The following is a 26,644-nucleotide window of genomic DNA, read 5'->3' on the forward strand; positions in this document are numbered from 1 at the left end:
ACTAAGCATGAATTCCAAAGTATCTGGCGTCCTGATTTCATTTTGGTTACGTTTAATTTTTTATTGGACGGTTGGTGCTACGGAAGGAAGTCAGTTTTTTATTTATTCTCTGTTTCTGTTATAAAAGTTAAGTTTCACATTTTTAAATAAAATGTTTATTAGGAATCCCCGTATCTAAAGGGTTCTTGGCTTATAGAACTGTTCAGACGTTTCAGACATATTGTACCTGTAATACATCTTATTCTTGCTCCTGCTGTCAAAGTGTTTTTATTTTATACACCAAAGCTGAAAAAAAGCGTAAGTTTTTAGTATAATTAATTATTTTTTTATTGATCGTTTTCGAATCTTCTTATTTCATTGACGGGTTTCGATCACTTTGGAATCAATGGCTCAACTATCTCTTCAAAATTCTCTTTATCTCGTGCAGTTTGCGTTAATCTTACTTATCAAAGAAATGGACTAAATATTGATATGGCGTTGAACTCCGATACATTAAGAAGTAGAACAATCACAAACTATAAGCCATTAAAGTTCTGCACTAATATACCAGGATGTTACTTTTCATCTGCATGTGTAAATATATTGGAACTCAATAAATTTCCCAGGTAAAACACACTTGAATGTAATACTTAAAGATGTCATATAATTCTCATTAAATTTTTTTCTTATATTTGACTCAAAGATCAATCACTGCTTGCCTTCGACTGGATATCTTCTCTAAGAAACGACTATGGCAATTAAATTACGACTGCGTTAGCATATCGATGGAGTTGCCTACAATACCAGGTAACGGAACGACGTCGACGACAATGAACGCAGGAATGACATCGGCAATGAGCACTCAAACGACGACGATGAGAACGGTGGAAACTGAAGAAACTACATCAACGGATGTAGAAATAATAACAGTACCAGGATGTAGACCAACAACAGTCGTAGATATTGATTAACTAAATATTATAAGAAATATGACAATATTCTGTAGATTACTTCAAATACTTAATTAATAACTGGCTTAGATATAAAGTTTTTGTGAAGAAATGATAAATTATACCGTAGATGTAGTTAATTAAAAACTTTAAAAAATAGATTGTTTTATTGTTTATTAAAAATACGCCTTATACGCCTACACATAATAGAAGTTATCGTTTTCTTTCAAATTTCCATTTGTAAACAGGAGCAGCATTCTTTGTTCCTACGCTTATTAGTTTTGGTTTAGTAATTTTTTTATCTTTTAGTGCTCTTTGCATTTCTAATTTTTGTTGTATAATAGTCAATTCCCTTTCTCTCTCTATCCTCTTTTGTAATTCTTTGTAAGCATTGTGTTTATCAGTTTCAATTCTTCTCAAGCTTGCCTCATCTATGTCTGGTAATTTCATATCTTTTAATTTACTTAATTTTGGTCTGTTTGTGCGTCTGGATATCAATGCTGGGTGTGTATCCAGTTTCTTAGCAAGATCAAAGTTTTTGACTTCCTCCAAATCGTCTACAAAAAAGGTATGTTTATTCTTGGTTTCATTTGCAGCATCTATCATATGCAGTTGACTCTGAAGCTTGTTTATTTTCTTTGCTTCTATGTTTCTCTTGTGAGCAATGTATCTAATATCTTGCGTCTCCATTAGCTGTATTTGTTCCGGTGTATGATTTTTACGTTTTTTTTTTTCTTTATGAACACCTCCGGTAATTTTGGAATTGATCATATGGAAATAAAATTCATCTGGGTTTTTGTTTAGGGCACGTTTACGCAAAAGTTTTAAAGTTTGTTGTTTTTCTTGATAATTTCTGGCTCTGGCAATATAATCTTTCTTTTTCTCCAAAAGACCCAAGTGCTTGCGAGTCTCTGGTTGATGTCTCTCGCGATGAGTCTTCTGTGTGGCTTTTGCTGCTTTCTTCCATGAAGACATTGTTAAAACTAAAAGGATTAGAAAGAATATTTTTGATAAATCAAAACGAAAAATACTTAAGCAAATCTATACGTAAGAGTTTAATGGTAATACTGTCTTAAACAAAGGTGTAACATACCCAGACACAACACACGATTAAATTAACAAGAAATTTTTCTTTAAAAGGAAATTATAATGTTGTCGTACAGTGGCTGTCGTAACACTAAGAAACATAACCTCAAACATCAATCGATCGATACGATACCAGTTGCAGCAGCGCCATAGGAGCTAACGAATTCGAATCACACCAGGAGCATACTTAAATGACACCTTATTTATTAAAAAGCAGACAAACTTTACGATACTTACGATACTTTAAACTTCAAAATAGAAAAATAATCTACGATATTAATGAAATAAATACAGTACGCATAAAATGTTACAATTACTTTAATTGAAATACTAAGTGCGTTAATTTAATAAACGAATATACACCAATACAATAACACAAAAATATATTTCAATAAAAAAAATTTTTTTTATAGAAAATGATATCGCTGGAATTCCAATTATTATCGACTATCAATCGGTTTGCGTAGATTGGTGGGCTCTATCGGGAAGAGGTAGAACTGTGTTTCCAACCGATAACGATCCCTGATGGAAAACCTGAGTTTCCGACGATACTCCTCTCTGAGATGTAAGTTGTCGATTGTTTCGCATTCTCGCAATCGGTTCTCGTCCTTTAATTTTATACCATCCGCGGTGTCGTTTCGCAACGGGACTGCACAATTCATTCTGAGGGACAGTGAATTCCGTTGACGGTTGCGGTGGAGGTGCATTTTCGATATCATCTCTCGGTCGTTTTCCTGATTTTTGTAAAAAGGAAGATGCGAAATTTGATAAGGAACTTGAGGCCTCTGAAGTGGAGGGTATCGGTGCAACGCTTTCTCTTGGAAGAACTTGTTCTTTTTCGACATCCTTGTAGGAACCGATTGCTAAAAATTAATTCAATTTATTTTCTTTAAAAATACGACTTTTAAAAAAGACAAGTATACATACCCAAATTTTTCATGACATTTCTCACTGCGTTGGCGACCGCGGATAAAATTCCACCGGAGTTACTGTTATCCGTATTACTACTCGAAGTACTTGAATCTTTATTATCAGGACTGCTTAATTCATTTGACGAGGAGTAATAATTATGACTAGAAGCGGCATAAGAACCAACAGAACTCACCGAGCTACTGCAACCAGCGGAACTGTTGCTGTTGGTTGAAAGATTTGTATTAGAAGCGATACGTTCCAATTTCTTTAAACTAGACTCTATCAAATCAGATGTCGTCATTTTAGAACTGCTTTCCATGACTACCATCATCACTATCCGCGAGGAATCAGCTGGCTGTTGATCCTTTCTCACATTCACTCTTTCCGGACTACGATATTCTTTTTGTATATTCTTCGCATTATCCTCGTAAATCTTGATCTGCGATTTCTCCAGAGACTCTTTCATCTCGGACAACGTGTTGCACGTTTCATAGTAGTCTTCGTTCTCCGTCACATCCATTACAACCATCGGGCTAGCTTCTGAAGGAATCTCATACTGGTCCGAAAATCGAACTTTCTTTAGAGAATCTGATCGTTTCTCTCCTTGATGCGTTTCCAGAGCTTGAGAATCTGGTAACACTTCATCCTCGACATTCGTTAATTCCATATCTTCCATGCAATTATTGTCCGTATAACGTTCACTTGTGTTACTATTATCTTTGCTCTTCATGATTCCTAGATTTTTCGATTTACCTTGGGGAAATTCTTTATTTTCCTGGTTCAATGGCAAAGAATAGAAGAGGGTTTCCTCGTGAATAGTGGCAGACGGGCAACTCATGTAATTGCTCGAATTGTCGGATTTCAAACTGCTTTTCAATGCGGAATTAGTTTTTGGTGTTTTCAAGGAGAAATTCGGAGCACTCGGTGTTTTAAAATCTAAACTCGTTTTTTGGCCGATGACCATAGGCGTACTTGTGTATCTATAAAGTTCAGGAGGAGAGGTCAATGAACCGAAGTTGCTACTGTCTTCGCACGATGCTTTTTCTTCTGAAGCCAAAGGTGGTGTATTCAGTACGGATCTTTGTTCTTTGGACACCAATGAATATCGATGTTGTGATTTCCACCATTTGCAATTGCCTCTATCTATAGAAAACAATATAAAAGATGAATTTTAATTATCAGCAAAATTAAGTGTGTAGTAACCATATTCGCATATGAATTTCCTTATGAAAAATAAAAACAAGTACAGTGATAATTACCAAACGATTCCAAATCTTTAATCTGTTTGAAAATCTCACCACACAAATAACAATACAGAGGCAAGTGCGTGATTGCTATGTGACACAGAAGAACCTTATCCTCGAGGGATTTGAACGAAAATTTCTCGTTCATACAGAATGGACAGTTCGGTTGCCGTTTCTTGTGTTTTTTCTCTTCATGCTGTTCCCGGCATGACGCGCAGCAGAATAATTTCTTGCATACGTAACAAGTTCGGTTTGTCTACTCAATGTAAAAATTTTATGATGAATAGTAATTGTACAGGTTTAGCTCGAAAAATCTTTGAATAAATACCTCAACTGGAGCCATAGTTAGACGAGGTCAACGCAAACTGAGACGATGTAATGTTTACTACCTTATTATAGTCAACACAATACGAAGTATACATGTATAAAAACAATTCTTTCTGGTACTTGACATTTAAGCAACATAGTGAATAATTAATTGACCGGATATAGAAGAAAATAATTAAAGGAGGAATAAAAATTTAGTAATGAATAAAATACCACCTTTAAATAGTTTTTTGGATTAAGGATATGGAATAAAAACAATTCCTACGGAATCAATGATATATTTACAGAATGTTATATGTTTAAAAAAGTAATTTATCAAGTTAAAAAATATAAAATAACACGCAAATTTTTACGTCGTATTATCTTTATTATCAGATTCATTAGATAATTGGGCAGACATTAATTGGTCAAGACCCAATATATCTTCGTTGTTATCATCGTTTTTGCTGTCTTGCAGCTTGGTAACCTTATTTTCATTTGTCTCCTTATTTTTCTGCTTCGCTTGCTTTTTAAAGTCTGCAATGGTCATGGAATTTAGATTATCTACTACTACATTAACATCGAATCTTCTAAAATCGGTATCTCTGTCCTCCAATAGAGACAATGCTTCTTCGTATGGTGGTGCAATCGGTGTTTGTACTGGCTCATGATATGTGTATTCTTTCCCTTCAAACTGAAACAAAGGAACATAGATAGTACAAAATATAATTCAACGTGAACGTGATAAATAAGAAAAGCTTACATCCAGTGGATAACACGTATCAGAATCGGGTTGACTAAGATCACCACATACAACGAATGGAACAATGACTCTGTTAACTCCTGTAAGCTCATTAAAATCACACGGCTCATGAGTCAAGAGAGGATTCAGCATATGAGGTTCGTAACCTTCAGGTGGTGAATAATCTTTACAGACTACAAATGCTTCAATGCTAGAATTGCGAGAACTGCTAGGCTTTGTACAATAAACATAGGGGAAAAATATCTTTAACTGAGCATATAGTAACGTCACATCCTTAGCTCTAAATATTTTTGCTACAAACGTGCCTCCTTTCCTTAGTATATGAGTAGTAATGTTTAGAGCTGCTAGTAATAATTGAGATTGGATATAAATGTCCATATCGTGTAAACCTGTAACTGTTAATAATTACTCTGTAAGCATTATTATAATTTATCAGTGAAAATAATACTTTAATTTAAATTTACCATCTGGTGCTCCATCGCAGACTACCAAATCAGCCTGTTCATTGTCAAAATGAGAAATAATTTGCTTCGCGGTGTTAATGTTGGTAATGTCTCCTTGAATTTGAATCACCCCTTCTATTGGTGCCATCGCTTGTAAATCAACCGCAACTATTTTTGGAGGCGTTGCATTTCCTGTTTCCAAAGCTTTTTTGTAATTCTCGCTATTCGTGAAAATATATAATCAAGATTTAGGTATCTTGCAAAAGTTGATTTCTTCTTAGAATTTTAGCAAATCGATTGCAACATACTTTAATCTTCGTGATAAAACCTGACTCCAGCTACCAGGTGCAGCACACAGATCCACAGCTTTGTTAACCCCTTTTTTCAGCCATAAACAAAAGATTGTATTTTATCTGTGCAGTGTTGGAGTCATTTATTTTTGTATACTTACGTACGTACCATCTAAAATATGACACTCGTTATCTATTTGAAGCAATTTGAAAGCGCTCCTTGCTCTCCATCCTTCTTCTTTCGCTCGTCGATAATAAATATCTCGTTTATCTTTCGATGTTTTTCCCATAGTTAAACAATGTGGAATGCAATGTTTATTGTTCACTGTCGTTTCACGTTTTGGTTACTTTCAGATTTTGGGTTCCTCACGCTGACAAACATAAAGATTCTTACAGAAACTGTATTTCTGAGTTCTAGCATTAATCTGTTGGCAACACTAAGAAAATAACCGCCAAGTTCAATATTTGTTCAGTCAGCGTTCATTACTGTACAAATACGACTAATATTTTATAATTCTTAAATTATAGGGAACGATGCTTACGTATCGGACTACGACCAAGAGATAAATTTTAAAATAAAAGCAACTACTTTGCGTTTGTTTTTAACCCCTTAACCTACAACTGTGGGCATAGCCCGTAGTAGATGATCGGACCAAACGTAACTATTGCGGGCATAGCCCGTAGTACGATGATCGGGTCAAATATAATATATAATATAATATATAATAGCTTGTTTACGTTTTCGGCTCAAAATTCTCGAACGTAAATCGTAGGTTAAGGGATTAAACATTCTTGTTTTTATATCATTAAATGTGTCATTCAAGAAAAATATTTGCACAAATATTATCGAGGAGTTTTCATCAAGCGTAACACTGATAGATGAAGTAATTAAAACGGAACAATATATTTTCGCATCGAAGGCCAGTAGATCTTTTGTAGAATATCTTTTTTATCTGCCAGTTTATCGGGACCAAATGCGGATACATGTTTTCCAATTAAAGTACAAAAAATACCCACGGTGAAGAAAATCATTGTAGTTTCCAGATGATGCATTGTAGAGAATATTCGAAAATTGCACGTTTGTTATGTCTTCCTGGACGTTTTATATAAACATCGTATACCTTCCCGACGATTATTTCATTAATTTTCTAGCTCAGGAATTCCCGTTTCGATAATAAAAACGATAGAAATAATCGTCTTTTATAATCGTATCTTTTATCTTTTATTTATGAGTCAATATTACCGCGAACTATTAACAGCAACACTTAGTTCATCTTTCACGAACATCAACAACGGTTTCATATTTGTCCAAAGTTTCGTTTAAACAGTAATCGCAAAAAGATTCATCCCCTTTGCTCTCTACTATTACACAATCACACATTATGATTGCATTGAAAGATTAACGACGTTTATTCTATTCTCCCGTGAAACGGACGAGAGTTTCGTGTTTGTCTGAAACACGAGTTTGAGTAAAATCGTTCTTACATAATTTCATCATGTTTGCATGCTTCCTATGGAACGTAAACGATCCTGTTTCAATTCCTTGCGTACGCATCGGGTATGTATAGACCTATGAAATGTTGTATTTTGTTGATTTACGTTGCGAAGACTATTTTCCGCAGATGGCCTTTTCGAACTCTTGTCGCCGACGCAATCGCGATTACATGTTTCTATACGTTAACCACTGAACCGATTGTTTGTTTTTCGTTACTGGTATTTCTATCGCGTAAGCGAAAAATCTACTCAGTAAGTGAAAAACATATGCACATGCCGAAGAAAAACAATCGCGCAAGAGTGATCGATTCAATCGCGAATCGTTACCATGCACGATCGTCTAAATAAACGTTCTTTGGCCCGATAAAATGTCGATACGAGGCAGATAAGATTGTGACGGTAGCGTGCAGTCAGGGCTTTCTGTATAATGCACGAACATCCTTGCAATAGAGGAAACGCGGTTTCTAACCAGACTACGGTCTATGAATTTCAAACGAGGTGTGGTGTTTCTGTTTCGTTAGCTACTTCTCATATATTGTCCATCCGATGAAATCGTGACGTAACATCGATATGATGTGTATATTTAATAACAAAATATATCTAATCACGTGGATGCGTGTTTTCCAGCGAACCTCTTTATTATCGAGTTTCGAATACGTTTGGTATTTAGCGCACCCGATAACTTGAAAACTACTTGGCGACAGAAATGTAAATAAATGTAATCGTACAATCGGATTATTTTTATCAATCTCCGTTATCACGTTCATAATCTTTGTCGCTGTTAGTGAACCAACGTTAAAGCTATTTAATTATTACGAAATAGCGATACCTAGACAGCCACGCAGTAGGGATTATCCTAGGAACGCGTGAAATTTGTCTGCGTTTTCGATTCAAATAAAAGAAAGACAAGAAGAGAACGAACAGCATAGCAAGATTTATCGATTTATTCAACAACGAACGTATCAATCGACTCTTTAAAATACACACTACGTATTACGCTCATGGATCGAACTACAGTACGTCATAGCTGGCCTGATAACGTTCGAAGGGTTATTGAGGCGCCATGCCAAAGATAGTTGCTTCTTCGTGCGAACAATAGTCGCCTCTCTCGTGGGACAGATACGTCTTACGCGTTCGTATGTCCCTCGAATCGCATCAACGAGCGTTCGTCGTTCCTCGTTTAGTCGGAGAGTTTGTTGTTCGCGGGCGTTGCATAACGCTTGGCGGAGGGCAAACATCATACAAGCACGTGCGTTCTGGTCGACGCGGCGTTTCGGGCCCTCGAATCAAATGCACACGTTCCATTGTTACGATCGAGACTGTTTCGTCGCGAACCTTCGTTCGAACAATGTTCGCCGAATCGATTACGATCGTTTCGCGCTTGTAGTTGAAATTCTAAAATGACCCAGTTGTTATTTTTGGCGTGCGAGATTGTGCGGCGCGCTTGCCCTCCCATCTTCTGATAATACCCGTTCTCGTGCTGTCGTTGGTTTCTTCAAAAGATATTGGCTTAATACATTTCATCAAGCGTGACCTTAATCGAGCGGCTTTGCAACGAGCGCCTTCCCGTGTTGGGACAGTTCGCGTGGCACCGAACCAACGCTGAAAGAATTCATTCCAGCATCGCGAGCGATGCAATCTGCTTGCAGCTTCGTGCGGCCTCGTCCTACGTCTAAAGATACAATGGCGTCATAGAAAATTCATTCCGCCCGCGTTAGAGTTTATCGATCCTCGTTCTAAAGACAGGATCGTGGCTCGTGTCATTCCTTCATAAAAACGAACAAGAACGAGCTAATGTCTCTGTCGCGCGCACGCGTTCCGCCAACAGATGAACGAATCGCGGTTCCTGATTCGTTCGGTAGCCAACGAAGGGAAGTACCAAAGAAGCGTGAAATGTACGAAATATTGTTATGCGCGATGCAGAGAAGGTCTTTGGACAACCCTGACACTGTTTTCTCTAGGAAGCACACCGCTCTGAATTAATATCGTTTGACATTGCTTGACCAATAAAGCCGAACTATAGGAAACGTAATTACGACGACCTTCCGAGATGACCGGGGAACCTCGATGACCGATCTTGCCACTCGCTGGTGAGTTCAACCGGTAATGAATTGCCAGTCAACAATGTCGTTTGTCAAGCTGCCACATAATCGCTCATCGCACGTGAATTACGTTGTCCGCTATCAAGTTGAACGTTAATCAATCGTTAATCAGGTTGATAAGCGTTTGCATGCGAATCGCGCGTCTGGATCAGGATAGATAATATTGTAATCGGTTCCGTTAACGGTTCACCAGTAAAGGACACGCTACGGCGACAATGACGACAACGACGACGACGATGAATAGTTACGATACAATCGCACACCGTGTCCGAGACTTGACCTTCGCTTAGCGTGGAAAACCTCTACATAGGAAAATAAATTGCACGTGTTCGTCACGAAAGTGACACACTAATTGAGCGCCGTGCACCGTGAAACGGAATTAAGAAAGATTGCCTGTATCGTTTGAGCAGTTTCCTGCGCGCAACACTGGCGTCCGACAGAACCGCGAAAATCTCACGAAGTTTCTATCCCGAGACGAATTTCAGCTCAAGGCCGGCATGTCTAACCTAACACGGGCTCTCATGAAAACAACCGTGAACCAATCTCGTGGCCGAAACCTGCTTATCGACCGACCACGTTTTTCTATTTGGATCGTTCTTTAACGTTTCTCTTGACTATGCACGGGCCCCATTCTGTCTCGGGCAATGTAACATATTTCGTAATACCAGTCGAACATACGTATTACGAAATCGAACGGTCATTTCTGGTCTTCGTTATCGACGTGGTCATTAGACGTTAATGGTACGCTGATACGACCAAATTGATAGGACGTCAATTACGGCGGGAAAAAAATCAGATACGCGCAACAGGGTGTAATCGGTGTAGGCACGGCGAGTTTATTTTCAGCGAGTGATACAATGCATATAGAGCCGAGGAATTGAAACGTTGTGGCAAACAATAAAATTCGATTGAAAAGCCATCACGGAGAATGGCGCTTAATTCGTGCTATTCGATCTATAGACGACTGGTACGTTTGCAACTAGGATGAGAAATCGTGCAACGCTGACAACGATTCCCTGTCTACTCTTGGCAAGATACGGGTAATATATCGGTTAAGGGACAGAAAAGAGAAGAGCGAGGTGGAAAAGGAAGGGAAAGGTAGGCGATCGGGAAAAGCGTTAGACCAAACAAGAATCGGCTGGCTTGACGGTCGTGAGCCGACTGCCTTGTTCGTTCCGGCCTGGTGGAACGCTTCGCGGACAGAGTGCGCGAGCGGAATGCTTATTGCCGATCGGTCGAGCCGAGCCGAACCGAGCTCGAAGAGCGGTCGGGCCTGCGTCGCCGCCGTATAACTCGGTGATTTCGCCTGGAGCTTATTTATTTCGAACCTGAAACTCGCCGCGGCAACCACGTGCTACGATTGCAGCTGCGAGTCAAGTAAGTCGGAGACTGTCTTCTATTGCGACAACGCTTTTCTGCTCGATCGCGGTAGCATCAATCGAACGAACATTAAGCAACGTTCGTTAAGAGGAAACAGAGCAAAGAGAAAAGAAAATAAATATAAAAAAGGAAATAGAGAGCGCGACTGGGGGAAAGGAAAAAGGACGGCGCGAGTCGTCGCGAACGTCAAACGAAGAAAAAAAGAAGCAAAGTGGAGAAAGAAGGAAAGAGAAAGGCGCAGAGATACGCTGTGCATTGTATGAGCGTCGGTGTTTGGGAAACGTGCTCGAATCCTTTTTTACAAAATCAGTGCGCTTCGTCGGTACATCGAACTTCTTCTAGAAGCTGCGATACGATAGCCGCGGACGCTTTCGCGCCGAACTTATCGATTTTTCCTTTAGCACAGTTTAAGGGCAGTCTGTTTCGGTGTTGTGAGTGACGATCGTTTAGTTTCGGAAGAAGGAGAAGAAGAAGAAGAGGACGAAGGCGAAGAAAAAGAAAAAGAAGAAGAAACACGAACCGAACGTCTCGTTTGTATTACACCGAATCTTTGACCCGAACAACACATACTCTGTGATATACTTCGTCGGAATCTTTACTACTCTGTGATTTGTGATTTGTGATAACGATATTTATTATTTTTACGAGGACTTTTAGATTTATTCCAGCTCCAATTCCTGTAATATATTTCAAAGGTTACCGCATTTAATCGAGTACTAACGGTGATTAGGTGAGTGTTACCATTTTCTTCTTTTTCCGTTTCTTTCAGAGAAAACGAATTGTTCGTATCGGCAACTGATTTTTCCAAGCGTCTCTCGATGTATCGTTCTTTTTACGCTCATTTATGTTTCACGCTCGATGTTCGCACACCCTGAGCGTTATCTCAGCTGTCCAAGAAATCGTAGCCTGACAGCGGTTCGCATCGCGTTCCAACCTCTCGTTATCGTGGCTTCGTTTCTCTTCTCGTACGCGATCGTTCAATGTTTACACCGGTGACATGCGTTCAGGGAACGCGTCGTTGAAACGTACATCGTGAATCGAACGGGTGTTGGTCTCGTGGTCCCTTTATCGTTTACCTTGCGAAAAGTTGGAACGCATTTGAACGATTAACGTGACTCATCAACTGTTACGCAAAATTTGCAATTTTTCAAAATTTCGATATACGCTACAAGCCCGTTTATCGAAAGGAAATATTAGTTAACGTGCGATTAACTAAAAAGTACTAGATAGTAAGCAAAATTGTCGAATTTGTACTATACTTATATATTTGTACTATATTACCAGTTATGCGAATTATTTGTCGTCCAGATGAGTTCAGATACAAATGGAGTTCCACCGTACTCGTACACAGTTCATTGCATCGACCGTTGATCTTTACAGTTTCGAGTCGCAGAAATAACTAGAACCAGCTGTTGCTTCATTTCTCTTCGACATCTCTCGTTTCTGCAAGATTCTGTAACAATTTCACCGCAATATACGTGAAAAGTTTAGTTCTTCGTTCGGTTCCAAAATTTCGTCTCTGTGAAACGATTAATGAGTCATGCATCGAGTTGGCCAGCTGTAGCGCTGCCTTTCACGGAGACTCATTCACCGACGAAAAAGGAAGAAAGACAGAGAAGAGCGAAGGAGTAATAGAAAAAGACCCGTTGACGACGTTGATTGCGTGAAAAAAGTAGCATGACCGCGAAACGACTCGAACTCGGCTATCGTGGAAACAGATCGCGTGGCCGGCCAACTTTCCGACAATAGTCGTGTGTGTCTGTCAGGGGCTATTATTTCGAGCTGCCGAAGACTCGAGAGAGAACCTAGAAACGCTGTCGAGGAAAACGATCTTCTTGCCGCTAGCTGTATGAAACAGGGCCGCGAGATAAGCTACGCGAGCAGAGTCGAACGTACTTATGTACATTAAGGTCTGCTGATGAACAATGATAATCTTAATCCATTAAGTAACACGTTAAAGATCAACCGAGCAATGATTTCTAAACGATCAATTTTTTTTTTAAACGTAAAATCTAGATAACGAGAATAGCATTGACAAGAATATTTAACGAGTCTTTAGAATTTTATTTCACAGATACGATGCTATCTAAAAATAGAATTCGATGGTGTAAATTCATTGAGAGAAATTTCAAACAAAACATCGCTTTAGCGTAATATTACCCCTTAATGGACTGATATAAGATCGTGGAACCGAGCTTCGTTGCTGTCGTGAAATTGTAACGACATCGTATAATTCGTCGGCATCGGACACATTCACAATCGCGATGAAATACCGTCACGTCGCTCGATTTATTTTCGACCCGATCCTTTTCCGTCCTTAACGGATTTCTTAAGCGCGAAGGAAATACGAAAGAATCGCTGCTAATTTATATCATTTCTCTTAACCCAAACTTCTTCCTACAACGGCGGAAACCTTCGTTTATCGAAACGATAATAAAATTAGAACGTAAGATCACGCTGGATCGCGATTAAGTAGCCATCTCGTCGTTCTTATATCATAGAAGAAGAAACAACGCGAAGGAGGAGCACTTCTATTGTCCAAGATAAAAGACGCGGTAATACACACAAGTTTGTTGTTTGCATCGTTCCGAAATTGGTTTTGTAAATTGGTTCGATTGTCGGTAGAAACAGCAATAAGATTGGGGTCGATCGATGGTACGGCACGCGCGATCCATTGCGTTCCTTTTCGTGAGGAACGAGAAGCATCGTCTCGAGGTCGATGCTTCGACCGAAATAATCCTTCGAGCTGGAACGCGGGAAACGAGAGACACGTCTCCAGTTTAGTCTGTTCCTAGAACTAGAAAACGCTGGCAAGGACGTCGTTTTAATGTAATTAAGACACGTTTTGCGGTGTGCCTATTTACCGCGGAATAAAACCACTCACACAGCCACCTCCTCTCCTCTCTCTCTCTCTCTCTCTTCCGTTCCATTTATGAAAATCAAAGTTAGAACGCAATTCTTTTTCCTGCATTTTTTGTGGGAATAATTGCTACTGATTACGTCTAAATCGTTCGTGATTTTCCAAAGCAAAATGATACAAATAAAACGAGGCGGAAAGAAGAGAACTTAAGTGGTTCGTTTGGAACGAAGTTTAGTTATTTGTACTTTGGCGAACGATCGAGTATACGCGATTTGCGGATCGACATGAGAATCAGTACTCGTTGAGACCAGACTCGCGGTGCAATAATTCGAGTCCGCAAAGCCAGCTGCCGACGCACGTGCGGCTATCAATTTGTTTCTCGTGGCCAACAGCCTGACCTCGTATTTTTCTTTATTGCTTTCTACAACTTTTTTCTTTTTTTTTTCTTTTGACAATTAAAATAAAACACAAACATCGATCGCGTATGTAACGCATAACGTGTAGAATCCTCATTGACAGGTAGCCAATCTGCAATTTTAATCGACACCGTCGCGCGTCGACTTTCCTGTTTTAACAGTTCCCCCGTTGAAGTCAGCCAACGTGGGGGCGTCCGATTTCATAAGAAAATATCGATCTTGTCCACAGGAACGACACATCGTGAAGACCTACGCCGACCAGAGAGCCATCGGAAATTTAATCGGTCTTTGGATCAGCGACAAGAAAGGAAAGAGAAAGATAAGGAGCGCCGGAGCAGAAGAAACTGTTTTGAACGTGTTTCAAAGATTACACGGCACGTTTTACGAAACGAAGTGATTAACGATAAACAGCTTAGGTTTCGATAAGGCTGGCATACATCGTACAGCCAGTAAGGGAACGTCGAACATTCGACTCATTTTCGTCCGGAAACTCGTGCGAGAAAGCGAGGATCAGCTTGGATCGAACGCGTCGGTTGCTGAGAAGAAAGCGAGAAAGAAGTTTCTCGAAGCTTGGTTACCGCTGTCGCTGGTGTTGAGTGCTGACTCTACCGCAACATAGAAGGTAGGGGTTTCTCAGTAAAAACGAACCTGATCGGTTTTGTGCATCGTTCCTCCAGCAGGAAGCTCTACCTAGCGTGTTCGCGTAGGTCACGGTTTTACATGCCCGTCGTTTTATAGCTTACGAACAACTCGTTCAACTGCACGGTGAGCCAAATCGTCGAAAATAAATCAGGAAACGGCCAGGGGACCGTAAATAGCTTGCCGATATTCTCGACCAATTTCCTCGAGGTACGCGCCAATCGAAGGATTTTACATTCGCTGGCGTGGAACCTTGAGCGATCGATCCGTAGATCCTGGGACCTTGATTTTGAACTTCGACGGAGAAGAATATACAAGCCAAACGTTGCTTCGAGCAAAGAGAAGCTTAGAAAAAGTTTCTACGTAACCGTCGATAAAAAGCACAGAGAGAAATCATCGGCCCTCTCCTTTCTCTCGATAAAATATACAAGTAACAAGTATACAACGGAGAGTCGCGGAATTTCGATCGAACGAAATAATAGATTTACCAGTACGTTCGTTTTCATTGGGAATCGAGTTAGATTCGAAACGGCAGAAGTTCGTACGATACGATACTCCTGGTGAGTAGTGGCGGAAAGAAAATACAGCGACTAAAGGAGAGAGAAGTTTCTCGAAGCTTGGTTTACCGCGCGCTGACTGTGCTCTAAACTCGCTCGAAAAGGAGAAACACGAGCGGGCAAGGAATACGACGGAGAAGGTCTTACAGGAAAGAAAGAAGCCGATGGGTGTGCGCCGTCTCTGAGAACGAGGAAGACAGAAACGGAATCGTTGCTGCCGTAACCTGGGACAGATTTAAAAGGCCCACGTGCTCCACTTAGGCCCCCCCCCCCCGTTCCGATAGAAACTACAGTGCAAACTTTCAAGGCGAAGAGGAAGCTAGAACAGGATCCACAGGGGACGAAAGGAAACGGAGGAAAAGCCTGGGGATAAGGAACAGGATTAACTACGATCGAAGTTGAACGAAAGGAAAGAAAAGTCGATCGCTGGAAAGAAGGGACGAGCGCGGGTCGAACAAAGACGGAGAAGTAAATTGGTTACAAAGGAGTGGAATATAAAAGATAGAAGGATAGAGAGGAAAGAAAGGCACGAGTATATACCATTGCAGTTGAAGATGGCAAAGGGCAAACCGTTAACGGTCTCGGAGCGGCGGGCGAACGACGTGTTCGACGAAGAATCGATAGCGGTACGATCGCGATGGCGAAATTTCGCCGCCTTCTGGATACTCGGACTCTGCAACAATTACGGATACGTGGTGATGCTTAGCGCCGCGCACGATATACTTGAGAGCAAATTCGGCACGACGATGGTGAGTGGTAATTTTTTTTTCATTGATCCATTAGCGAATATATATTTGATCGAAGTCAGAGAAGGGTTGCCAGGGATGGGAAAAAAGAGAAGATTCGTTACGTTCCGCTTTCTTCCAATTTTCTTAGATTCTTGTATTTTTTGCATTTCCTTCGATTCGACAGAATAAAAAAGAGGAAGAAAATAAGAAAACACAATGAAACTCGGAGACCTTCGTTTCCGGCAATGGAACGAATCATGAATCATCTTCAACGTGACTTCTTCACGTACTAATTTCTGATTGTCCGTGTCTGTCCCTTAAAACTCGAATCCCTTCGCTTTAAGAGTCGATCGGTTAAATACGCGCAAATCCATCGGTCGGTTCGCGTGTTCATCGACCGTCCCGAACCGCTCGATTGGCATTCGGTCGATTGCGAAACAACGTGTAACCAGTGACGCGTTTTGGAGGATGGTCTGGAAGCTTCCCAAGATTTTCATATTTACCTATAACGATAAACTAGAACAGATAAAGTATAAAAAACAATTGCGACATATAGATAGCGACGTGATAAAGCAACGCGTTCACTTGGAATCGGCAAACTCGTTCGAGCGAAACGAGCGAACGATCGAGCGTGCAGAGTAGTAGTGTACACTACTCGTGTGACGCCTGGCCTGCATAAGACTCGATGAATCACCGGCGTCATTCGGCCGTATTACAGCACAGCGATTACACAGGTCTTTGTATCGATTGGATTCCTGTTGTCACTCGATGATGCTCCGATTGCCAGAAGAGTAGGCGGGCTAATGGAAAATTTCGCGAAAAGAAAAGAAGAAAAACGGACTTGCACTCGGTATGTGGCACCGATCGACGGCAAACTGCCGGACACAAAATGTTATTGTTATTGGATGAAAGTTTCGCGGCCCCTCCCTTTCTAATATGTAGTCATTGAGTCGGGTTTAAAGCGTTGCAACATCATTGGTCGGTGTCTTGACTGTACATCCACGAAACTATATGCTGTTTTTAATACGGTCGATATTTCGTCTCCAAACGATTTACGACCACATTGTGACGTTGATTTCTTTCTACCTCGACGATTTGCCAAATAAAATATCGGCTTTTCGTAGGCGCCAACTAATCCATCGATGTTAATGAGAACGCGTTTTTCTACGTTTGTTTAAGCGCGAATCCTTTTTACGCTTTTTTAGCTCACTGTTTTCTTTTTCGTTATTGCCTTGAAGTTATTGAACGCGGTAACGTAGCAGTTTTGATTAGCCGGAATCGTAAATGACGTTTCACGCTCAAGGAAGAATATCTTGATATTTGGAGACGATTTCAAAAGCTTCTGTAAACGATGCACACGGTCTGCATAGGTAATCCGTGTAATCGGTAACAACGGCGGAGTGTCGTTCGACTGAAATATTACTAAGCGGACTATGAAAGTTTTACGATTTAATGATTACTCCGCGTTTCGCACTATGGTATCTCGCCACAGCGAGTCTGTTCGTCACGAGGATTAATAGCCTCGTTTAGACAACGTTCCTCGTGATCCACGATCTCGATGCGAACGAAACGAAGACGGTTATTAATAAGGAATAATAGAAACAGGAGGTGACGGTAGAGGAGGAGAGAGGGAGACAAGTCGTTGGAGCAGCAAGCAATTAATCTGAATTACGTGTTCGAGACCGAACAGATTCTCGTACGCGAGGAATTTCATTATGTCATCGACAAATCTATGCGTGCGTTTCGCATCGTGTTATGGAGTTGCTTACGCCTTCCCCTCTAAGCTCGTGGTTCTTCCTTCCGACTACGATTCCAGCATGCTTCGAACGCGAATTAACTTACGTAACAATCGCGGAGATTAATATTCCACTCGTTCAAGGTGGTAATGTTCGTGAAATAAAGATACCGGTATCCGATAACTTCCGCGGCGATGTACAACCAACGAACCGAATTATGAGAAAATAATAGACAAAGCTGATTCTTTTGGTTTACGTAAAATGTAACATCTCTCGTGTCTGTTCGCGAATGGTATACTAATCTAGTTTATTTCTTTTTTCTCCTTCCTTTTGGTTTCGTTTCGTCTATACGAAGGAACCTGTCACGGAATTCACGAATGGCACCGTGACGACCACCAACACCACCGGGATTCGATCCTGCAACACATTGTCCACTGGCGCTATATTGCTAGCGGATATATTACCATCGTTAGCGGTGAAGACGATCACGCCGTTCCTGCCTTTTTACGTACAGTGAGTATCCGTCTATTTCTATTTTTCCTTCTAATTATGTAGCTATCGTTCCATTTAATCGTAACTTGCGCGTAAACGTAACACCACGCTACACTTTTGCGTAGAATGCTAAGAGCATTACGACGATAGGAAACAAAAGTCGCGATACGATAACGAAATGTCAGGAAGCGAGCCTTTAACTTTTAGAATATTTCACGCGATAACAGCAGCAGCAGTTACTCGGATGACACACAGGCGAAATCAAAACATTAGTCAGCTTTCGCGATTTTGCGATATGTTTGACGTAGACCAACGACTGACCCCGCGATGTCTAACTCGGTTATCTTATCGATGATTTTCTTTGGATCGTTTCGATGATATTGTTGTGCTATATACGTACGTATATGTATATGCATAAATTATTCGAGAAAATAAAAGTAAAAACAGGACGATGACACGGTGACCGTTGATTTTGTTCAGCTCGACTCGTGGAACGTGAATCGTATTATCGAGCATGTGGAAACGAATTTCCTTTAGATAAGGCAGCGTAGTAAGAAGCGATCAACGTCATATGCTTCTCGCTAAATACACGCGGTTTCTCGTGGGACGGATCATCCCCGGAGTCGTGTCCCTCCGCGGGCACGTCGCTCCTTTCCCCGCAAAAGAAACGCTAATCGATTAATCGAATCGTTAATTACAGTGCTCGACTGGCTACCTGTGTGTTATTTTCCGCTGCAGGATTCCTTATGGTGTCGTTGAGCACTACTGAATGGCTCGCCATTCTGGGCGTCGTTGTAACGTCACTCTCTTCCGGTTTGGGAGAAGTTACTCTGCTGAGTTACAGTCACCAATACCCCAAGTAAGTGCCATCGTTTCTATTCTTTCGTACTTTACTGTTCTTTATTGTCGGTATTATTTTTTTTTTTTATTCTTCTCTAACAACAATGACGATCGTTTCTTTTTTCTGAAGTAATTTTCCACCCGCCTGTTCCATCGAAGGCTATCACGTACAGGCGAGCTTTATGCATAGTGTCTCCTTTATTTTTCCGTACGAACGTAATAATATACATAACTACTAGAGATTATCGGTAAATAGCTACAATCCTTTCTTGTAAATCGAACGCATCGTATTTTTTTTTCTTTTATCCATTATATATAGCGTTCTTTTATGCAACGAAAGCGATAATAATTTATTATCTGTGTAGAAAGATGTAGAAGAAAATAAAGTATAGAGACAAAAGGTACGGATTAAAAAGTAAAACGATAAAGAGAAAAAGAAATACGATGCAAAGCCTGTTGATGCAAATTTCGAGGTATTGGCGAATAAAACCGCGGTATTGACATTTAGACAGTTGTGCAAAGAAAAGTAGAGATAAGATAACGGCAGTCGACAGGTTGGCCTTCCATGTTTAAAAGTATAGAACAATAACATAAATTGCTGTTCTAGTACCGATACGAAAATAAGATTTAAAAAAAGCACCGGAAAACATAATATAGAAGTACAGTACGAAATTCTGAAAAAAAACTCGTTGCGAACACGAGGTACGTCTGTACTTATGTGCAACAACTGCTAATTACAATGCTATTGTTTCTGTCCATTTCTCTACTTATCTACGTATAATATATTTCTGTTTCTTTGCCATTCTTTCTTCACTAACGATTAACCTTGGTGTCGTTAAAGTTCACCGAAAGGAATGCGATCGCGACTAACACGAGATAACACGTGTCCATAAAACGTGCGTTTCGAACGTGTCGGTTAATGTGATCGTCCACGAAAATTTTACTGCGAACCATCGTCTTCCCAATATCACGCCGATATTTCAATATCTCCGTCTTTCTTCTATTTCATATATTTTTTGCTTTTTCCGTAATTGTGAATATTATCACCGTTAGATATTACTTCTTTTTTATAGCTGTATGTCGAATCATCCCGAATTTAACCTTTGCCATTGACCGATAATTGACAGCGATTCGTTATTTCGCAGACAAGTAATAGCGACATGGTCTTCCGGTACTGGAGGCGCCGGAATAATTGGCGCGCTATCTTATGCCTCCCTCACCATGTGGTTGAGTAACGAAGACACATTGTTAGTTATGTTAATCGTACCGATTATACAAGGAATCACTTTCTGGTTGGTTCTGGTTCACCCGCCGCAGTCCAGTATCCCGATCACTAAGAACGGTATCGACAGTCAAGAACACATCATTGAGATCCCTAGGAAGAGCTTTAAAGAAAAGATCAATCTGGTACCGGGATTGATGAAGTATATGATCCCGCTTGGGCTCGTGTACCTCTTCGAATATTTCATTAACCAAGGATTGGTAATGCTTTTTCGTTACATGAGCATTTGTAGAATCCTGTTTGCCTCCTCCTTTATCTTTCCTTCTCTCGCTCTTGTTATATACATACATTATATTTCTTTTTGTCTTTCGTTACGCATAATTTACGTTATAAGATTACCGAGTCTTGTTGCTAGCTTCTACCTCTTAAATATAGATACAATTACCGCCGGTCGTATGTATAGAAGAACAACATAGATCAGGTGTTTTAACGAACACGTGTAACGCTAATTTTTCAGTACGAGCTGATCGAATTCGATGACATTTGGCTGACGCACGCCGAACAATATCGCTGGCTCCAGGTGGATTATCAGATAGGAGTGTTTATCTCAAGATCGTCCGTCAATCTCATCACGATTAACAAAATCTGGATCATGGCTCTGTTACAGGTAACAGAACCGATTAAACTTCGTTTACTCGTGTTACGCACGTTCGAACGGTAACGTACAAGCTGTTGATTTTATCGCAGGTCGTGGTCGAATACACACGATTTACGATAACCCCGTATTTGTTTCAGTTTATCAACGTCATAATTCTGCTGTTCGAGACGCTGTTCTACTATTTGCCCAGTATTTGGATTGTGTTCGCGTTCGTTTTGTGGGAAGGCCTTCTTGGTGGTGGAGCATACGTGAATACGTTTTATCGAATGTCTACCGAGGTAACGTAACTTTACTTTGACAGCTCACCATTGTCAATGGTCAATTTATACGAACCTGTTATCTTTGTTCGCGTTAAAAATAGTCTCTGATTGTATTTCACCGAATACTATCAAAGAATGCAATGTCGTATTTTTTTCTGTCATTTCACAGATTCCAAGAGCGGATCGTAAAATTTCCTTGGGAATCGCTACGATGGCCGATTCCATTGGAATCGCGTTGGCAGGATGGTTGTCTATGCCGGTTCACAATGCTATTTGTAGACTGCCACAACCGTCTCGAGTGGGAAGCTAGGAGACAAACATAAGATAGTATTTAACAACGGTCATGCGAATATAAGCAGGATCGTGACGCCGTGATACATACGTTATTTATTACCGAATCTTCTTCGACACGCCATCATGGCTTCGATAATGTTGATAACTGAGGTAACGTGGTTCGTACATCATTCCGGTTTCTAGCCATTATTATGCTACCGTTAATTATTGTAGCAAAACGCGATTAGTATCGCCATGATCAAGCTTGATACCTCGTTCGTATTAACTTCGAAAACATAGAATTTATTCGATGCTGCTCGTCGATTGAACTTCCATCGAACTGGAATCATGGACGATGCTTAAAAATTGGACTACGATTCGACAGAAACCGATGTTCCTAAATGAAAAAAGAAAAAACAAGAAATTTAACTCGCTAGATTGTAAGTTCGATCGTTCTCAGATTTATTTGGTACAAATATTTAAAGGATTAGGAACAGAATTGTTTTACGATTAGTTTGATTTCGTTTCGCAGCGCGTTTCTTCTTCCTTAACAGAGAAGAAGAGCAAAAAGCAGCGAATCGCGCAACAGGAAAGCCAGAAATTGAATATAGACGAGGAAATCTCGTCTCGATTTATCATACGCGTCAACAGCATTCGACCCCTGTTGTCGAATATCGCAGCGCTACGCTTTTGTAAACGCGACCTAAAATTTTCTGATTATGGGCTACGCGTTTCATCATGCGTTCTTAGCTAGTAGGTTTATACGTCGTTTAACATTTGGTCGAAACAAGAACGACCACCAGTATTCGTAGTTAGCGTAACACATCGATTTTTGCCACGCGTTATAGGCGCATTCGATGAACGAGACAGCGTTCGATTTACAATATTTTTATTGTTTATGCACGACTCGTGTCCATATGTTAAACACCTTTTCAAAAATATTGCTGACAAGATTATCTCGGTTTATTTCGCTAAAATGATAACGAATTTCGTATTTCGCTTGACCACGTCACAATATATCATAACACGGGTTGTGCGTTGTGTTTATAAAAATTATTTCCTTTTTTTTTTGCAAAGATAAAGTCGTCCAATCGATTTTTAATCATGGCCGAAATTTCAAACATTCCTCGTCAAAAGGATATTTGTTGAAACACGCGAGAGTGTTAATTAGAAGTATTATAATATCAAGTCGCAGAGTAAATACGGTAGGACCGGAAATTTCGACGAACGATTCTTCGTCTCCGTTACGAGAAAAGTCCTTTCCATTCTTCTAGCAAAATAATTCGCCTTTTCCTAAATACATATTGTATATGTGATATATCGATAATACTGTTTCCTACATTTATTTTGAGATATAAATATATATAGTATATATATATATATATATTTATATACGAAATATTATATTGTTTATTACGCCGTAATATATATATATATATTATATTTATCGTTGTAAAATTGGAACTGCTTGTGACGCGTTCTAAAATGAATGTTCTGCGGTTCGCGGTTCTCCTAATTTTATTTCTTTTTTTTTCTTTTTAGTATAAGGAAAATAAATAAGAGAAAGAACGATTACGACAGCGAAGCGTGGAAAACAAATGAAATCGAAACATTGTTCAAATATGTAACTTGTTGTGAATATGTTCGAAATAAACGATAAAAATTCTTTTTCGAAAACACTGCTCCCTCTTTCCTCCATATTCATTATCCCTAGGAATCATCGATTCTTCAATTATGATATGTAAACCAATCTGTGCTCGTGAATTACAAACGAAAGATTGTTCGAGCAGTTAGGAACTGTATTTTTTTCTTTTAGAAGCGTACCGCATACAGTTGTCTAACGTCTAACTTACGCTGTAACTTACGCGTGTAATCGAAGCGAAAGAATTCGTCGCTTCACCTGCGAAGAGCGTTTTAACTATCATCGAAAGAAGATTTTGCTTCAGCGAGTTCCACAAGGATTGCACCTTTTACTCCGATCAGTTTTACTTCAATAGGCTAGGCAAATACACTAAGTTCTCCTTGCTGTTGAAATTTTGTCTAAAGCTCTATACGCGTCTGTCGCAAACCCGTTTGATATTAGTCGCTCGTATTGTCTTACGTTGGCCCTTACGCTCTGAAGGATTATAGAAAACTTAAAAATAGCAACAAACTGTCCCCTCGACGACATACAAAATAGATACGTACAACATTGTCGGACGATTTGCAAAAATAATTACAAAGAATAATTTTGATTGATGCTTGAGCTTTTGATCACGCGCATCGCTCGAGAATCAGTTTACCCGATTCTTCGTACTCTTGTCGCGACAGCCACATTTGTTGGAAAGATCCAAGGGAGCTGAGAATAGATCCTCCGATCCAGGCACCGTAACGACGCTCGCTCGAGCTGTTCGCGCTAATTATTTTCAGTCTCATACTCTGCAATAACCGGACGAGTCAACGTTATTCTGATTTCGATAAAAGGAACATAATTCTTCCATTAAAATTATATATAAATTAGAATTATTTTCTATTAAAAGATCTCAACGCAATGACAGAGATACTTACTGGAGGAGTTTTGCTGGCTAAATCTCGATTCAGTCTTTCGCTAAAACCTTGCAGGCAGGAATTACCACCGGTGACCACCACGCTTCCGTACAAACTCTAAGAACAGAAATGCTCCATTTTAACACTTATGGAATCCTCGATTTCTCCCTAAAGTTATCGCGTGATTTATGAAAATAGTGGGAAGCTTACAGGTCTGATATCCATATCGCACATGCCCACGCTGGTCGTGACGAGTGGACCAACTCCAAGAATGCTGGCGCCAACGCCCTTCACGTTGCTGGGATCGAACAAGGCTTCCGGAATCATCAGTCTGACGGAGCCGAAATCGTCGTTGTACCCGGTTGGGAACTCGTAGTGTTTCATTGGCAAAGTATTGGCCACATCCTCGTCGTAAGGGCTGTCGGACACTTGCAAACAATTCATTTGGAAGTCTTGCAACAGCTCTCGGACCATATAGCTCATCCAGGAAGACGTTGGCTGTGGTCCAGCCCTTTTGGTCCAACGTGGTGTATCTCTTTCGCGAACTACATCTGTATAATATTTTATTACATTAGATTGTCGTTGTTGTGCGACGTAGTAATACGATTAATCCGGGACATAGAATAGCAATTGCGAATGAAACAAGAGGATTCGACTTAGGCAGAGCGTTTCGAGTGGTACGTATAATGTCAAGCGTCGAAAAGCTCCTCTAGACGGACGTAAGTTACATTCGGAAGTGCGAAATATTAGAGGATAAAAGGTTTTGATGAAGGAGGTCGATGGGAATAATGTTCAACTCTAAACATTCTTTAAGGCTGATAAGTGTTCGCTAAATCTGGACAGCACGTGCGGTAAAGGCGCACGGACGCTGAATGAATGCATTCAACGCATTACGACTCAAGTGCTCTGCACACAGCGCGCGTTCATCGTTGAAAATGCGCGTTCAAAGGATTTAACTCCCTTTCGTGCCTTATAATAGACGTCGTTCTACGATGTACTAAGCATTGCTTTTTATAGCGCGTTAATATCTGCCTAGCGAGCGAGTGTCAATTGAAGTCAATATTTAATCATTCCATCAATACCGTCCACGTCGATCGAATTACGCTATTATTGTTGCTTTTCTTTATCCGTCGACGACGATTCGTCGCTGTGAAAGCGCGACGATTTCGTTGAAAATTTCAGCCAACTTGCCTTTGCTCGCTACCAGACAAGCAGGCGTCAACTCGATTTCCTTTTCTTCGAAGAACTGTCTGCATTGCATCGTGATGAAATCACCGCCTAGCGGGCTTTTTACGATTCCCTGCGTGATAACGTAACCGTCGTGCACCGGAACCGCACTCGTGTGAGTTGCACCGCTGTCTACGACCATGGCCGTCGATCTGCCATTCGCATACGCGGCCAAAACCGCGTTTTTGCAGATGTACATCGCCGGAACGCTGAATTTCTCGAACATCAGCTCTAGCAATTTCTCCCGTTTCAATCTGGTGTTCCAGGGACATTCGGTCATCAAGATCGGATGATGCTCCGGAAGAGCATGAAGACGTTGTTTATACGTGTACTCTGTTAGACGCTCGAACATCTCCCAATCTTCGATCATGCCGTCTTTCATTAAGCTAACCATCTCCATATCTAGAAAAAGATATATCGTAGGTAATACATACAATACGATCTCTTTACAATTCATGATTTTCTATACTGTAAATTAAAGTCTACTTTCCGCGCTTCGATTTAAGGCTTTTCCTTTTCGTCTTTTGTCGACTAAGCTACAAACTGCTTGTGTCAAACATTAATCAAATACAGTTTGTCGTACGTTTCGTAGCGTAAAGATGATACAGGTGAAACGTATTAACGATACGAGACCGCGTCGAATTCTATTTCAGAAAAGTATGTGCTAGACATCGTTCTACGTTTTAATGGAATTTACGATCAGGAAAATGGTCACATAGCGAGAACTGGACAGCGAAACGTAATCGTGTTTCCTCTGATAGGATTACGCTGTGAAACGATCGTACCCTTCTTTCGCACTTGAATGGCCGTGACATCGATGTTGTAGTGCTTCCTGACGTTTTGACTGCCGTCCGGCGAGTCGATCGTGTCCTCCCATACACCGAGGGTGGTCGGAATTTCAGCCTTCGGTGTATCCTCACCGCCATAACCCACGCGAAGGCTCTGGTGTCCAACGTCGAAAATTATAGCACCGACCTCGTCTACGGGAAAAATCCAAACGCTTTACGGAATTCTCAGCTAGACCACGTTTCGTTTTTTTCCGGAAATATTGCGGACCGCGTATCACATACCTCCGCCGTAGACACCACCGCTCATAGTATCTGGAGAGGACAGGAACGTCGGCGCATGCCCAGCAACCCTGTTCGACCTCACCGGTCCATGCACCCCTTCTTCCTTCCTCGTACTCGTATATCGAGGATTCTGCGACCCTCCGCCGTTTCCACATTGCTCCTTTTGCATATTCGAATCTACGATCGGGAGG

At 40.6% G+C, this 26,644-nt stretch overlaps 6 protein-coding genes across 9 annotated transcripts; 2 read left to right on the forward strand and 4 right to left on the reverse strand.

Moving 5' to 3' along the window:
- LOC117206636 lies at positions 1-954 on the forward strand. Its single transcript, XM_033446145.1, has 4 exons — positions 1-89; positions 163-297; positions 428-605; positions 683-954. The coding sequence occupies exons 1-4, from the start codon at positions 8-10 to the stop codon at positions 948-950; spliced, it is 663 nt and encodes a 220-aa protein (XP_033302036.1). The 5' UTR covers positions 1-7; the 3' UTR covers positions 951-954.
- LOC117206634 (probable U3 small nucleolar RNA-associated protein 11) lies at positions 939-2,134 on the reverse strand. Its single transcript, XM_033446143.1, has 2 exons — positions 2,023-2,134; positions 939-1,912 (listed from the first exon to the last, which is right to left on the reverse strand). The coding sequence occupies exon 2, from the start codon at positions 1,902-1,904 to the stop codon at positions 1,143-1,145; it is 762 nt and encodes a 253-aa protein (XP_033302034.1). The 5' UTR covers positions 1,905-1,912; positions 2,023-2,134; the 3' UTR covers positions 939-1,142.
- A 247-nt stretch (positions 2,135-2,381) lies between these two features.
- On the reverse strand, positions 2,382-4,634 carry LOC117206633. Of its 2 annotated transcripts, none has more exons than XM_033446141.1 (4): positions 4,500-4,634; positions 4,187-4,427; positions 2,943-4,064; positions 2,382-2,878 (listed from the first exon to the last, which is right to left on the reverse strand). In XM_033446141.1, the coding sequence occupies exons 1-4, from the start codon at positions 4,512-4,514 to the stop codon at positions 2,466-2,468; spliced, it is 1,791 nt and encodes a 596-aa protein (XP_033302032.1). In that variant the 5' UTR covers positions 4,515-4,634; the 3' UTR covers positions 2,382-2,465. The 2 variants fall into 2 exon arrangements, with proteins under 2 accessions (XP_033302032.1, XP_033302031.1); XM_033446140.1 differs by having other exon boundaries at positions 2,943-4,070.
- A 210-nt stretch (positions 4,635-4,844) lies between these two features.
- On the reverse strand, positions 4,845-6,481 carry LOC117206663 (putative tRNA (cytidine(32)/guanosine(34)-2'-O)-methyltransferase). Its single transcript, XM_033446175.1, has 5 exons — positions 6,143-6,481; positions 5,992-6,061; positions 5,705-5,904; positions 5,241-5,635; positions 4,845-5,171 (listed from the first exon to the last, which is right to left on the reverse strand). Exons 1-5 carry the CDS (start codon positions 6,261-6,263, stop codon positions 4,848-4,850), a joined length of 1,110 nt encoding a protein of 369 aa, XP_033302066.1. The 5' UTR covers positions 6,264-6,481; the 3' UTR covers positions 4,845-4,847.
- Positions 6,482-10,782: 4,301 nt separating this feature from the next.
- On the forward strand, positions 10,783-23,294 carry LOC117206806 (battenin). 3 transcript variants are annotated; one of them, XM_033446453.1, is made up of 9 exons: positions 10,783-11,679; positions 14,455-14,847; positions 14,933-16,170; positions 18,241-18,398; positions 19,078-19,236; positions 20,363-20,699; positions 20,957-21,106; positions 21,235-21,375; positions 21,527-23,294. In XM_033446453.1, the coding sequence occupies exons 3-9, from the start codon at positions 15,976-15,978 to the stop codon at positions 21,665-21,667; spliced, it is 1,281 nt and encodes a 426-aa protein (XP_033302344.1). In that variant the 5' UTR covers positions 10,783-11,679; positions 14,455-14,847; positions 14,933-15,975; the 3' UTR covers positions 21,668-23,294. The 3 variants fall into 3 exon arrangements, with proteins under 3 accessions (XP_033302344.1, XP_033302346.1, XP_033302347.1); XM_033446455.1 differs by having other exon boundaries at positions 14,964-16,170; XM_033446456.1 differs by lacking the exon at positions 10,783-11,679 and adding an exon at positions 13,915-14,328.
- LOC117206805 (actin-like protein 6B) lies at positions 22,072-26,622 on the reverse strand. Its single transcript, XM_033446452.1, has 6 exons — positions 26,454-26,622; positions 26,169-26,363; positions 25,348-25,785; positions 24,367-24,707; positions 24,178-24,273; positions 22,072-24,048 (listed from the first exon to the last, which is right to left on the reverse strand). The coding sequence occupies exons 1-6, from the start codon at positions 26,620-26,622 to the stop codon at positions 23,884-23,886; spliced, it is 1,404 nt and encodes a 467-aa protein (XP_033302343.1). The 3' UTR covers positions 22,072-23,883.
- Positions 26,623-26,644: the final 22 nt, after the last annotated feature.

This window comes from Bombus bifarius, unplaced genomic scaffold (genome assembly GCF_011952205.1).
Source record: "Bombus bifarius isolate JDL3187 unplaced genomic scaffold, Bbif_JDL3187 scf7180000008008, whole genome shotgun sequence".
NCBI classification, from domain to species: domain Eukaryota; kingdom Metazoa; phylum Arthropoda; class Insecta; order Hymenoptera; family Apidae; genus Bombus; species Bombus bifarius.

Excerpts from the sequence above, each read along its gene's own strand:
- LOC117206633 (XM_033446140.1), bottom strand. Across the intron at positions 4,071-4,186 it reads TAAAGATTTGGAATCGTTTG|ATAGAGGCAATTGCAAATGG; the intron begins GTAATTATCACT and ends TGTTTTCTATAG. Across the intron at positions 2,879-2,942 it reads AAATGTCATGAAAAATTTGG|CAATCGGTTCCTACAAGGAT; the intron begins GTATGTATACTT and ends ATTAATTTTTAG.
- LOC117206663 (XM_033446175.1), bottom strand. The coding sequence starts at position 6,263 with ATGGGAAAAACATCGAAAGATAAACGAGATATTTATTATCGACGAGCG. Across the intron at positions 5,905-5,991 it reads GTTTTATCACGAAGATTAAA|CGAGAATTACAAAAAAGCTT; the intron begins GTATGTTGCAAT and ends TTTCACGAATAG. Across the intron at positions 5,636-5,704 it reads CTGCGATGGAGCACCAGATG|TTACAGGTTTACACGATATG; the intron begins GTAAATTTAAAT and ends AATTATTAACAG.
- LOC117206634 (XM_033446143.1), bottom strand. The coding sequence starts at position 1,904 with ATGTCTTCATGGAAGAAAGCAGCAAAAGCCACACAGAAGACTCATCGC.
- LOC117206806 (XM_033446453.1), top strand. The coding sequence starts at position 15,976 with ATGGCAAAGGGCAAACCGTTAACGGTCTCGGAGCGGCGGGCGAACGAC. Across the intron at positions 20,700-20,956 it reads ATTTCATTAACCAAGGATTG|TACGAGCTGATCGAATTCGA; the intron begins GTAATGCTTTTT and ends CTAATTTTTCAG. Across the intron at positions 21,376-21,526 it reads TTTATCGAATGTCTACCGAG|ATTCCAAGAGCGGATCGTAA; the intron begins GTAACGTAACTT and ends GTCATTTCACAG.
- LOC117206636 (XM_033446145.1), top strand. The coding sequence starts at position 8 with ATGAATTCCAAAGTATCTGGCGTCCTGATTTCATTTTGGTTACGTTTA. Across the intron at positions 90-162 it reads GGTTGGTGCTACGGAAGGAA|GAATCCCCGTATCTAAAGGG; the intron begins GTCAGTTTTTTA and ends AATGTTTATTAG. Across the intron at positions 298-427 it reads CACCAAAGCTGAAAAAAAGC|TTTGCGTTAATCTTACTTAT; the intron begins GTAAGTTTTTAG and ends TATCTCGTGCAG.
- LOC117206805 (XM_033446452.1), bottom strand. The coding sequence starts at position 26,622 with ATGCAAAAGGAGCAATGTGGAAACGGCGGAGGGTCGCAGAATCCTCGA. Across the intron at positions 24,708-25,347 it reads TTGTCTGGTAGCGAGCAAAG|ATGTAGTTCGCGAAAGAGAT; the intron begins GCAAGTTGGCTG and ends AATATTATACAG. Across the intron at positions 24,274-24,366 it reads GCGATATGGATATCAGACCT|AGTTTGTACGGAAGCGTGGT; the intron begins GTAAGCTTCCCA and ends TTCTGTTCTTAG.